This window comes from Somniosus microcephalus, chromosome 8, assembly GCF_052327205.1.
Source record: "Somniosus microcephalus isolate GS21.2 chromosome 8, FLI_Smic_1.0, whole genome shotgun sequence".
NCBI classification, from domain to species: Eukaryota; Metazoa; Chordata; class Chondrichthyes; order Squaliformes; family Somniosidae; genus Somniosus; species Somniosus microcephalus.
In genome coordinates, this window is record NC_140994.1 from 195,156,988 (window position 1) to 195,171,335 (window position 14,348).

Consider the following 14,348-nt stretch of genomic DNA (forward strand, 5'->3'; position numbering starts at 1 on the left):
TAATGTTTTTTTTCCCAGTTTCCTCCTTTCCCCCCCATCCCTTTTGAAGGTGCTGACACTTGTTTGGGTATGGTTCCACTGGTAGCAGGTCTCTGGTACCCAAGCAGTCATTGTTATATGTGAACAAAAAGCAGAATACTGCAGATGCTGGAAATCTGCAACAAAAATAGAAAATACTGGAAACACTCAGCAGGTCAGGCAGTATCTGTGGACAAAACAAGGTGGCAAGTTAACGTTTCGGGTGTGCAGACCTACATCAGATTTCCTGCCCCCCTCAACCAGCAAGCTGCCTCAGAGTGCTGGTTTGGTGCGGCAAGCTCACCGGCTGCATGAAAATGAGGGTCAGACCACAAAATAGCTCAGGCCTCATGGCGGTTATAACGGACAGGTGGCAGACAGTGATTGTGCTCCCCGTCGCCCCCTGTTGTGTGCTTAACCTTAAAATTGGACTCCCTTTTTCCTTACTAGAATATATTTAATTTAAACCCTTTCCATCTCCTGTTTAACTATTTCCTATTGCTGATTTATAGTTCCTTTTGCCAATGTTCCCTTTTTATCTCACTATAATTTGTTTTGTTCCCAGATAAGTACCCTTCTCCTCAATCTTTTTCTTTTTTTATTCACGCACTGAACCTAATTATATTATGGTTGCTGCTTCCAAAATGTTCCCCTACGTTTAGGTTACCAACTTATTCTACTTCATTACTCAGAACCAGGTCAAGTAGTGCTTCCTTCCTTGTTAGGCAACTGAGGACTGAGGAAACAGTCCTAAACACACTTCAAAAAAAAAAGCCGCCCCCTTTTTTCTCACCACAATTATTCTCTCCTCCAGTCTATTTTTGGACCATTACAGCTGAGACTAATGCTAAGCTCAGCCTAGAAACATAGAAAAATAGGAACAGGAATAGGTCATTCGACCCTTCAAGCCTGCTCCGCCATTCAATATGATCATGGCTGATCCTCTATCTCAATACCATATTCCTACTCTCTCCCCATACCCCTTGATGCCTTTTGTGTCTAGAAATCTATCTATCTCCTTATTCAATATATTCAGTGACTTGGCCTCCACAGCCTTCTGTGGTAGAGAATTCCACAGGTTCACCACCCTCTGAGTGAAGAAATTTCTCCTCATCTCAGTCCTAAACGTCCTACCCCGTATCCTGAGACTGTGACCCCTCATTCTAGACCCCCCAGCCAGGGGAAACATCCTCCCTGCATCCAGTCTGTCTAGCCCTGTCAGAATTTTATACGTTTCAATGAGATCCCCTCTCATTCTTCTAAACTCTAGTGAATACAGGCCTAGTCGACCCAATCTCTCCTCATACGACAGTCCTGCCATCCCAGGAATCAGTCTGGTGAATCTTCGCTGCACTCCCTCTATGGCAAGTATATCCTTTCTTAGGTAAGGAGACCAAAACTGCACACAGTACTTCAGGTGTGGTCTCACCAAGGCCCTGTACAACTGTAGTAATCCTTGCTCCTGTACTCAAATCTTCTGGCAATGAAGGCCAACATACCATTTGCCTTCCTAACTGCTTGCTGCACCTGCATGTTTGCTTTCAGTGACTGGTATTCAAGGACACCCAGGTCCCTTTGTACATCAGCATTTCCCAATAATAATAATAATAATAATAATTCACCTTTATTGTCATCTATCACCATTTAAATAATGGGCCAGAAATTCCAGGCCAGAAGCATGAGTACGGTCGGCTTACTCACGCTTCTGGCCGTTGGAAATGCCGGCGTTCAGCATGAACAGCGCATGCGGGGAACGCCGGCATTTCCAGACCTCGAGCGCGTGCGACTGCACAGGCAGCGCTTGCGCAGTGAACTTCGTGGATTTCATTCATGAAATCCGTGAGGGTAAGTCCTTAGAAGTTACACGTGAAAAAAGCAAGTGTAAAGTTGTTCATTGGCTGCGGAGGAAGATATATTTTATCGTGGAGCTTTTGAAATGCAATATTTTTGTTTGGGAAAGGGAGGGAAGTTATTTTAAGAAATTTTAAGTAAGTTTTAAAGTTTAAATTTTTTTTTTAAAAGGGTTTTCAGAACGGTAGGTAGAAGGAGCAATTGTGGCTGTGTGAATGGAATGTGAGAATGAGTTATGTATGTATGTCCACATATATTCCTTTACGTATATGTATGTATGTTTTATATTCCTTTACTAATGTGTATGAATGTATGTTTTTAATTATGATTTTCCAATAAGTTACTTTCTCTGAAAGTCATAATTAAATAATACATTCATACACATAAATAAAGGAATATATACATAACACGCAAAGGAATATATACAGACATACATACTTTCAGAAGCTGCACGATAAGAAATATCTTCCTCCGCAGCCTGTGGAGCAACTGTACCCATGCTTTTTTCATGTGTAAGTTGTAATGACTGGACCTCACTGAAAGCATTAATGAAAGCGGCGAATTATACTGCGCACGTGCTGCCTGTGCAGTCGCACGCGTTCTGCCTCTGAACCCCTTCGTTCAGAGGACAGGAAATGCCGGTTTTCCCCACATGCACTGTGAATGCTGAAAACCGGCATTTCATACGGCCAGATGCGTAAGTACCCCGACCGTACTAGCGCATTTGGAAGGGAATTACTGGGCCAACATTTTACATGTCAATAAAATAAAAAATTTAACAATTGCACGACTTGCCCCCTCGCATCTGCGACTGAGGGCCCAAGGAGGTGCATTGCGCAAGAGGTCATCATCGTACGTATCCTCACACTGTTCCCTTTGGGGAACTGTATGAAGTGGTGGAAGGATTTATGGCCGTGATTAACGCTCATTCCGTGACCGTAACCATCTTTGAACCAGCCATTAGGGTGGTTAGTCCTATGGCGGGAGGGTTTTACGGGCTCCCACAACCCATCTGAGGGGGGGGGGGGCCACCAACACCCACGGACGCAAGTATCCCGCTGGATGTCCACCCAGAATTTAAAGTTGGAGCTCCGACTCCACTTGCCGGGACTGTCTGGAGTGGGGTTCAAAACCCTACTCCTTCTGGCCCAGCGGCGGGGATGCTTACTGCTACACAAAAGGCCCACTCCGCACAAAAGGTGACACCCATACGTTTCCTGCGCCTTTTCCCTCCCCGTGACTGGAGCCCTATGCTGCCATTTCACGTTGCTAATTGGATTGGGCCTTTGTCATAGCGGTAGGATCCCCGCCGCTGGGCCAGATCAGGGTAGGGTTTCGAACCCCGCTCCAGACAGTCCCGGCAAGTGGAGTCGGAGCTCCGGCTCTAAATTCTGGGTTGACATCCAGTGGGATATTTGCGTCCGTGGGTGTGGGTGGCCCCCCCTCCTTGTATAGCTTGTGGGAGCCCGTAAAACCCTCCCGCCATAGGACTAACCGCCCTAATGGCTGGTTCAAAGATGGTTACGGTCACGGAATGAGCGTTAATCATGGCCATAAATCCTTCCACCACTTCATACAGTTCCCCAAAGGGAACAGTGTGAAGACACGTATGACGACGACATTGCTAAATAAATAAATGGAATTAAAAAAATTCTTTTAGGGCTTTTAAAAGTCTTTAAATTGCTTTAATTCTCTTTAAAACTACTTCAGATTACTCAAAATAATGTAAACATTTTAAAAAGTTTATAAAAGTTACCAAAATCTTCAAAAAACTTCCAAAAACCTATTTAAACTGCTGCTTTGCATGTAAAAATCCTTAGCAGCTTGACAGAAACATTGGGGGCGTGTCCAGTGAAACTGAGACCTCAAGGGGCGTGTCTCACTTACACTGCACGCTCCTGGCTTCGCGCTGGCTGCACTCCTGGGCGGCGTGACGTCATACGCTGCCCGGGAATGTGCTTTCTATTTCTGCAAGTTCAGGCGTCCCAGAAGCTGATCGGCACGAGCGCGGGGTAAGTGCAAATACGGGGCTTGCACGCGTTGCAAGCCCCGTTCTGGAATTTCTGGGCCATTACTCTACCTTTCTGTTTTTCCTACCGAAGTGGATAACTTCACACTTATCCACGTTATACTGCCCACTCACTCAACTTGTCTAAATTGCCTTGAAGCCTCTTTGCATCCTCCTCACAACTCACAATCCCACCTAGTTTCGTGTCGTCAGCAAACTTTAAAATATTACATTTGGTTCCTTCATCCAAATCATTGATATATATTGTGAATAGCTGGACCCCAAGCACTGATCCCTGTGGTACCTCACTAGTCACCGTCTGCCACCCTGAAAAAGACCCATTTATTCCTACTCTCTGTTTCCTGTCTGTTAACCAATTTTCAATCCATGCCAGTATATTACCCCCAATCCCATGTGCTTTAATTTTGCACACTAACCTCTTATGTGGGACTTTATCAAAGGCCTTCTGAAAATCCAAATACACCACATCCACTGGTTCTCCTTTATCTATTCTACCAGTTACATCGTCAAAAAACTCCAGTAGGTTTGTCGAACACGATTTCCCTTTCATAAGTCCATGTTGACTTTGTCTAATCCCGTTGATATTTTCTAAGTGTCCTGTTATCACATCCTTTATAATAAACTGTAGCATTTTCCCTACTACTGATGTTAGGCTAACCAGTCTGTCGTTCCCTGTTTTCTCTCGCCTTCCTTTTTTAAATAGTGGGGTTACATTTGCCACCCTCCAAACTGCAGGAACTGTTCCATAATCTATAGAATTTTGGAAGATGACAACCAATGCATCCACTATTTCTATGGCTACCTCTTTTAGTGCTCTGGGATGCAGATTATCAGGCCCTGGGGATTTATCAGCTTTCAGTCCCATTAATTTCTCCAGCACTATTTTTTTACTAATACTAAATTCCTTTAATTCCTCCTTCTTACTAGATCCTTGGTTCCCTAGCATTTCACAGAAATCACAGAAATCACAGAAACCCCACAGTGCAGATAGAGGCCATTTCGGCCCATCGAGCCTGCACCGACACATATCCCACCCAATCCCCGTAACCCCTACACCAACACATATCCCACCCTATCCCCGTAACCCCACATATTTAATCCCCCTAACACTAAGGGTCAATTTATCATAGCCAATCAACCTAACCCACACATCTTTGGACTGTGGGAGGAAACCGGAGCACCCGGAGGAAACCCACGCAAACACGGGGAGAATGTGCAAACTCCACACAGACAGTCGCCCGAGGCCAGATTCGAACCCGGGTCCCTGGTGCTGTGAGGCAACAGTGCTAACCACTATGCCACCATGTCTGCCCATTTCTGGGAAGTTATTTGTGTTCTCTTCCGTGAAGACAGAACCAAAATATTTGTTTAATTGCTCAGCCATTTCCTTGTTCCCTATTATAAATTCTCCCGTTTCTGATTGTAAGGGACCTACATTTGTCTTCACTAATCTTTTTCTTTTTACATACTTGTAGAAGCTTTTACAATCCACTTCTATGTTCCTTGCAAGTTTACTCTCATACTCTATTTACCCCCTCTTAAATCAATATCTTGGTCCTTTTTTGCTGAACTCTAAACTGCTCCCAATCCTCAGGCTTGCTACTTTTTCTGGCAACTTTATATGACTCCTCTTTGGATCTAATATATCCATAATTTCTTTTGTTAACCATGGTTGGGATTTTTGCGCCAGAAAGGAATGTATAACTGTTGCAGTTCATGCATTTGTTCCTTAAATGTTAGCCATTGCCTATCCACTGTCATGCCTTTTAATGAAGCTCCCCAATCTATCATAACCAATTCACTCCTCATACCTTCGTAGTTTCCTTTGTTTAGATTTAGGACCCTAGTTTCGGATGGACTTCTTCACTTTCCATTTTAATGAAGAATTCTATCATGTTATGGTCACTCTTCCCTAAAGAACCCCGCACAAGATTATTAATTAACTCCTTCTCATTGCACAATACCCAATCTAGGATAGCCTGTTCCCTAGTTGGCTCCTCAACGTACTGGTCCAAAAAAACCATCTCGTACACACTCCCAAGAATTCATCCTTTACAGTATTATTGCTAATTTGGTTTGGCCAGTCTATATGTAGATTAAAGTCACCCATGATTACTGTAGTACCCTTATTACATGCTCTCTAATTTCCTGTTTGATGCTATCCCCTACTTTACCACTACTGTTTGGAGGCCTATAGACAACTCCCACCAATGTTTTCTGCCCCATGGTGCTTCTTAGCTCCACCCAGAGTGATTCTACATCTTGATTTTCTGAGCCAATATCCTTTCTCACGATTGCTCTGATTTCATCCTTTATGAACAAGGCCACCTCACCTCCTTTTCCTCTTCGCCTGTCCTTCCTAAATATCGAATATCCTTGGATATTCAGCTCCCAGCCTTGGTCACCCTGCAGCCATGTCTCCGTAATCGCAATTATATCGTATCCGTTTACATCTATTTGTGCTGTTAATTCGTCTACCTTATTACGAATGCTTTGTGCATTCACATACATCCTAAATCCACACATACACATTTTCCTTCAGGGATCAGTGGATAGCAATCAAGAGCGGCAACCTTGCCTGATTATTTTTCCCCTTTATTACCCAAAGAGCACAGAGACTATTGCATTGTCCAACTGCTCCCTTTGCTGACATCAAGAATCAAAAAAAGAAAAGAAAGACTTGCATTTATATACGGTTATTCATGTTTCATGACTTCAGGATATCCCAAACCGCTTTACAGCCACTGAAGTACTTTTGAGGTGTAGTTACGGTTGTAATATAGGAAATGCGGCCAATTGACGCACAGGAAGCCCACAAATAGAAACGTGATAATGACCAGATAATTTGTTTTAATGGTGTTGGTTGAGGGATAAATATTGTCCAGGAGACCGGGGATAACTCCCCTGCTCTTCTTCGAAATAGTGCTATAGGATCTTTTACGTCCACCCAGCAGGCGGAGCTTTGGTTTAACATCTCATCCGCAAGACAGCATTCCCTCAGCACTGCACTGAAGTGTCAGCCTAGATTTTTGTGCTCAAGTGTCTGGAGAGGGGCTTGAATCCACAACCTTCTGACTCAGAGGCAAGAGTGCTACCAACTGAGCCATGGCTGTCACAAGCCTACAGGCTTCTAGTCTGTATCACTTTGTTGCACATCATAAAGTACATGTACCCACTTTCATTAATTGCTCAATATAGGAATTATTTTCTAATATTTGATTGGTAAAAAGGAAATAAGTTTACTGTTTTGGTCTAAAGTTAATTCATATAAGAGATGAAAATTGCATTCTATTATAATTTTGCCAAAGTTATGTTCACATTTCTGACATTTTAAAAACTTTTGTTTTAGCTGAAAAATAAATTCAAGAAGCAGATCCCAGAGGGTGCTGAAGCCACAAATGTGCTTGTAGGTGAAGTAGACTTTTTGGATAAGCCATTTGTTGCCTTTGTCCGATTACAGCAAGCTGTAATCCTAGGGGCTCTTACAGAGGTCCCACTGCCAACCAGGTAAGGATATTGGTTTGTCTAGAATTAATGTCAGCTTCAGGTATTGTTGCAAATATTATTTTAATCACTGATTAAATCACCCTTTCCCACTGGTTTATGTTGGCATATGGTTCTGTGGATGTTTTCTGTATATTTCCGAATAGTGTTCTCCGAGCGTGAATCTGAACAGTGGTTGTTGCAAGGTTATTTGAATATGGGAACCATCATAGTTCAGCCCGATCCTGTTTGCATCCATTGTCTACAGATGCCCACTTTTCAACAGCAATTCACTGGATTACAATTGGGAATCATTTCCCCACTCCTTGCACACGGACACTAGAGCTAATTTTAGTACCTCACTACAACTCCAACCGAAATCCATTTTGGAATTGAACTTTTTCTATCTGTATGACTTAGTATGATACCATACCCACTGTCGCTCAAGTGTTCTGTTTATGCAGATTTACCAAGTATTAGTCATTTTGACTTTCATTCACCTAATTTAATGCATTTTATGCTGGAAAATAAATACCACTCCATGGCCTAGAAATTCGGTTGTTTGCGCCAGCGGTTAGCGCCTAAAGAGACCGAGAATTGGGGCGTTACCTAATGTTGGGGCGGGCGCAATGAAGATAGCAGCAACTCCCATATTGACTATACATTTAACGCCTGCGCTAAGTGTTTGCGCGCGCCCGCGAGCGCAAGCAGATCATGACGTAATTTCATTGTGCAACGCCTTTTAGGGGCGCCTGAGCGGATATTGGGTGGCGCCCGGAGCCTTTACGCCTAGCGCTATTAGTGACAGTTCGAAGGAGCGTTAACAGGCCCTTCTCGGAGTTGGGGGGCGCTATTTAAAGGGGACAGCTCTAGTACAGAAGCTTCAGCCACTTGGCCTGTTCATTGCGATCGTTGGTGGAGAGAGTTGGTGAGCTACTGTGGAGCAGAGTTTTTGGAATTTAGCATTAGAGTGCTTGGGACCCTCAAACCTGTCCGGAGCAGTTGGAGCACTAGACCTAACAGCCTTTTGACCAACTGGCATCGGAATGGGAGATGCTTTGGAGGGCGACGGCCTCATGCCCGAACACTATGAAGGGGCAGAGAGACGGCGGGAGAGAGGGCCGGGATTGGCCAGAAGGAGGAGGGGCAATGGAGGTCGGCCAATCCGAGGGTATGCTGCGAGGGTCTTTAGGCAGCAGGTGTCATACCTTGACATGTCGGAGGAGCAGTGTGTGTGAAGGCTCTGATTCGGGATGGAGGTTGTTACTGAGCTGTTCCACCTGCTTGCTGAGGATCTGCAGCCGCGTCTACGGTGCATGACCTCTCTGTCGGTGGCCGCTAAACTGACTGTTGGCCTCAATTTTTATGGCAACGGATCCTTTCAGTGAGCCATTGGGGACATCGCGAATATCTCTCAGGTTGCAGTCCACTGCTGCATCCGGCAAGTTACAGCTGCCCTTTCTAGGCGAAGGTGTCAATTCATCACCTTCCCTCTGACCCTGGAGAAGCAGGCGGAGGAGGAGGAGGAGGAGGAGGAAGATGGAAGGGCTCCTGAAAGTGGAAGGGCCATCCGTCACAGGCTCATGAGGACTCGTATCAAGGCCCCTCTGGCTGAATGATGAGTGTCTTAACTGCTGCGCACTTTGGATGTTTGAAAGCATCTGAAGGCCAGCATCACTGTAATTAGTCACGTACACCATAGCACATTTAAACTTCTCTTTATTGTCACAAAAGTCTTTCATTACAGCAAAACAACGTCATGTCAACAGAAACCATAACTAACAAAATAACAGTTAACTCTTCGGCAAAGCCGCAAAACTAAGCAAACTATTTCCAACAATTCCAACAGGTGAGGGTCTCCTTGATTTAGGCCAAAGAAACGTCTCAGCACCTCCCTCTACTGCTGGCCCCTTGATGGAGAACGACTTCTCTTTCGCGCTCGGCCCCTTCCCTCCCTGCTGCTCCTAAGCAATTGAACCCCAGTGGCGGGGTGAAGGCTGGGGGACGCCTGCTGACTGTCTGGAAGCGCAGAAGCCCCTGAGGGACGGCCTGGCCGACCTCTGGGCTTGGAGGGTGCGGACGCAGGATGCTTGATCTGAGCATGGCTGGAAGCAGTGTGCCCTGCAGGTGGTGGCAGCTGCACTGCAGACGTGCCAGCGCTGGCATGTGGAATGGTCACCTGCTGAGAGAGGACACTTGCACCATTATCGGACGACACACTGGCTCTCTGAGGGGACCGGCTCGGCTCATCCGCCACAATCGCATGCTCCACTGATTCCTGGCCTTGTATGGGACTGGAAGGGCCCGGGATGATCCTAGCTGATGCAGATAGGGTGGCTGCAGTGAGAGTTCGCGTTGCCTCAATCTGGGTGTGGACGAGGCCGGCAAGTGACTGCGTGGCAGCAGTGAGGACCTGTGAGCCAGGTGCCAGTGCTTCGGAGAAGCCCTGGACAGTTCTTTCCATAGCGGCCTCGAAGCCCTGGACAGTCCTCTCCATTGTTGGGCCAAAGCCCTCGACAGACCTCTCCATTGTTGCCCCGAAGCCCTGGACAGTCCTCTCCATTGTTGGCCCGAAGCCCTCGACAGACCTCTCCATTGTTGCCCCGAAGCCCTGGCGAGTCCTGTCCATTGTTGCCCCGAAGCCCTGGAGAGTCCTGTCCATTGTTGCCCCGAAGCCCTGGAGAGTCCTCTCCATTGTTGCCCCGAAGTCCAACACACTCTTTGCCAGTGTATCTATTGACTGAGGCATCCTCCCCACTGCAGCCATCAGCTCAGTGTGCCTGAGCCGGGCCTGGGTGCTCATTTCAGCCAGGCGACGCACCTCCTCTGCACTCTGTGCAGCAGTCATCACTACCTGCCTTGCCCTCCGGGGAGACGGTGGCCGAACTTGCCTACCCCCCTTGAGTTGCTGCATGCCGCTTGTTCCGGCAACTGCCTGATCCTCAGAGCACCCCCCCCTCCCCTCCAGGGAACTACTATCCCCAGTCTGTACATGTGTATGCTCCCCTGAGATTGGAACAGATGGTCCGGCTTCCTCCTGATCCTCGCCTCCGGAGGCACTGGCACTGGCAGCTTCAGGGCGTGGAGCCCCAGTTGGTGATGCATCATCTGAAAGCAGGGAGGTGGAAGAGTGGCTTTAGCAAAAGGACAGGTTGGCGGAAAGGCATGGCAGATTGCGGCACACTGAGGAAGCATGCTGGCGGGGGGACCAAGTGGAAGGAGACAGCTGCAAAAGGTGAGAGCCTTACCCTCGCTGTCGAGAATGGGGTCGGCAGCTGCAGTGGTAACAGGACCAGACAGACGTCCTCCAAGAATCTGGTGCACTCTCTCCTCGAGATCCGTGAGAGTGACCACTTGTGGAGGTCCGCCACCGGTTCGACGCTGCTCCTCTCGCATCGTCGCCAGCTTGGACTGCAGGGGAAAGAAGGGGAAGTTCTGTAACATGCTGCCTTGAGAGATCATCTCATGCCCCCCATGGTGCAAGGGCCCTTACATGATGCCTTGAGAGATCATCTCATGCCCCCCATGGTGCAAGGGCCCTTACATGATGCCTTGAGAGATCATCTCATGCCCCCCATGGTGCAAGGGCCCTTACATGTGGCCTTGAGAGATCATCTCATGCCCCCCATGGTGCAAGGGCCCTTACATGTGGCCTTGAGTGAAATGTCCATGTGTGTGCCCAGAAAGGGCCATGGGTGCTTGCTGACAGATGGCCATTGGGGCATCATGGCAACAGGGTCCTCGAAGTTAGGTGCAGATGGAGGGAATCAGAAGTTTGCATAACCAACACTCACCCTAACGACCCGAGTGAGGTCGTTGAATTTCTTCCTGCACTGAACAGGGGTCCTGGTCGCCATGCTGTTGGAGTTGACCCTCTGAGAAACCTCCCTCCAAGATCGCCGGTAAGCCTTTTGATTCGGCCTCTTGCCATTGTCAGGATACAGAACATCTCGACGGCGCTCAACTGCAGACACCAACTGGTTCAGAGCCTCAGTGCTGAAGCGCTCTGCTCTCTGTCTCACCTTCTCCATCCTCACCAAGTTTATTGTGCCAGAGAAGGGTGAGCGCCGATTCTGAGGCCTACAGGGCGTTGAGTGTAGCAGCTCAGGCTGACTGACCCACCCCTTTAAGAGCCGGCCGGCGCCTGGAAGTCTCGTGGTTTCCGGTAATTGAGATCACCTGCGCTGCGCCCGTCCGCGCCGATATTGGGTAGCGCCTGAACTTTTGCGCCTTAGGAGGCCCGTGCAACGTCTGAGTTAGCGCCTCAATCCCCTTCGGGGGCGATGCAACCCAATATCTCGCCAGGCAGAGATAAGTTTCGTCTGGCTATAAACTTTGCGCAGCGCCAGTTCTAACGCCTCAAGCGGGGCTATACCCAATTTCTAGGCCCATATGTTTAAATGGATTTGCAATTGTTCATCTGCTTTTTTTTTACTGCAATTGTATCCTAATATTTCTGATTTTGAGAGCTCCGAGCTACGTTTTGTTGTTCTCCTGCTTTACATAGCTCTTTCGCTGCAGTTACTAGGCTGTCTTTTATGCCTCAATAAAAGACACATATGATGAATGCAATAACCTCAGAAACATTAACTGCTATAATACGATCAACCTATGCTACAAAACTATAGAAACAAGGATACAGTTGAAGGAAAATCTTCGATTGAATTTTCACGATTCAAAATGTTCGGAACAATGCATTAGGATATGTTCAAAATATTGGGAAGGCAAACTCTTATTGGTATCACTTTTGCTTGCTATGTTTTTTATGATTTAATTTTGCTGGTTAGAGCTAAATTTTGCATGGACCTACTCTGAATGTGTAACATAATATTCCACTTCAATAACTTCCTGAACAGGAATAAGGAGCAGTGCTCTGCTCCACCTTTACTGGAATAGAACTTGATTTTATTGTGTTACAAATTCTGAAACTCTAGCACTGGCACAGGCACAGGTACAATGAACCAAATGACCTCTTTCTGTGCTATATTTTCTATGATTCACTGGAGTATATTATAAATTACCTTTGTTAGATTCTAATGTTTCTCAGTCGATTAAAAAAGTGTAAATTTTGTGAGGCCCTGGATACGCAGGCATCATGCCTCTGATTTCCCGATACATGCTGGCTGTGTTCGAGGTGACACTGGACCTCACAAAATTTACCCTAAAGCAAAAGGATATTGCTCTACAGTCTACACAGAAATAGTGTATCTTTTTTCTTTCTCTTTCAGGTTTCTATTCATTCTTCTTGGGCCAAAAGCTAAGGCAATGGCTTATCATCAGATTGGGAGAGCTGTTGCAACTCTGCTTACAGATGAGGCAAGTAAATGATAACCTGTTAACCGTGCAAAAAATGTAACTGCGTGTAAGCTACAATTATCTACCTCATATGGCATTTGTAACTTAATGTCACTGACTCTTCAGTAAAAACATATGAGACAATGGCTAATTGAGTGCAGAACCTTCAAGTTTTTGTATTTTGCCTCATCCAGGGTTGCAGGCACAAAACATTAGAAACTTTTTTATTCTATGAGATGTATAATTTCCTCCCTCTATTTGCTGTGCAGACAACTTGTTACTACACATCCTCCTTCAGCTGCTTGAATGAACTTAAGCGCAAATCTCTGCAAGACTCCTGTGATAACACAACTCAGTTTAAGTAGAGTTGGATGTCAGGCATCCATTTTCCCCCTGGTCCTATGATAAAATTCTTTTGATACCTGTAATACTCTCTTCTCTTTAAGTATCTTCCTTATGTTTGAGGTTAGACAGCCATGTGCACAATCCTGCTCCCATCTCTGATTGATATTCCTGTACAGCACCTTCTATCAGTCAATCATCTTTTCTTAATCTTTGGCCTTTTATTTTCCCCTGCATGATCGTCTCGGCGATAGCATGCATACAATGAGAGCCACGCCAGAACGAGGGCTCTCAGAGAAAACCATCAAGCTTATCAAGCAACGGTTCCAATGCCTCGACAGATTTGGAGGCATCTTCAATATAGCCGGGAATGAGTGTCAAGATTTGCCACTGTGTGCTGCATGCTGCACAACTTTGTCTTGGGAAGAGGGCCAAGCCTTGAAGCCGCAAGAGCAAGAAGAAGTTGAGGAGGAACAGGAAGAAGGGGACCAGGAACCTGAAGCTGCAAAGGAAGAGCAAGGCCCAGCAGTGCTGCCAGAGCTTTCAGGCTGCAACTATTGATGAGAAGTTCTCACGATTGTACCCCCTCCCTCCCCAATGCACCAACAGGCCCTCCATCCACCTAACCCTGTGAGTGCTGAGGCATCAGGTAATGCAGGGCTAAGCAGAGAGTAACAAGAGATATGAGTTAGGAGTTTCACCTTAGTAGTCCTTGATGTAATTAAACTCACTACGCACTTGGTTTGAGTATAAAGCAAGGCTTTAATCAACTTGTTTCAGAACATGGAGGTCTAGTTGTACTTCACTAGTTCCTGTCTTACAAAATGTCCCTGGGCAAGCTGGGCCCACGCCCGAGTATTTATACTCCTTGGACGGCACCACCAGCTGGCCGTCCAGTGTTATTTCATGAGTAGTTTCTTTATGATGATGAGATTTATAACATTCTTCCTGCCTAAAAGATTTGGAAGTCCGACGACTTCCTCTTAACGGATTAGGCGGACCACAAATAGCCGCAGTCTTTTAGATCTTTGTTTATGGCTAGAAGGCACATCTCCCCGGACCGTGTCTTGGTCCCTGGGCCGCTTGATCCGTACCGGTGGATCGACAGGGCCCGTGTTGCCCTGATCGACCCGAGGGAGGCTGGGGAGATCGTGACTCCGGGTGCAGGTCCCCACAGGCGCAGAGCTGGCTTCATCCTGTTTGATAGCCGGGGATTGACCGGCGTCCTGGCCTCGGGTGGCCATTCCACGGGGAGTGCGCAGTTCCCCGAGTGGATCTGGTGGGGCAGCCGGCAGATCTCTCAATGTCCCAGGTAGGGCGCCATCTTCGA

The 14,348-nt window shown here is 46.7% G+C and overlaps 1 protein-coding gene across 1 annotated transcript in view; it reads left to right on the forward strand.

The window, feature by feature from the left end:
* LOC147114005 (electrogenic sodium bicarbonate cotransporter 1-like) overlaps positions 1-14,348 on the forward strand; it is a 200,146-nt gene that overhangs the window by 27,740 nt on the left and 158,058 nt on the right. The window contains exons 5-6 of the mRNA XM_085996180.1: positions 7,248-7,405; positions 12,610-12,697. Coding sequence (XP_085852306.1) covers positions 7,248-7,405; positions 12,610-12,697 — 246 coding nt within the window. The remainder of the gene's footprint in view (positions 1-7,247; positions 7,406-12,609; positions 12,698-14,348) is intronic.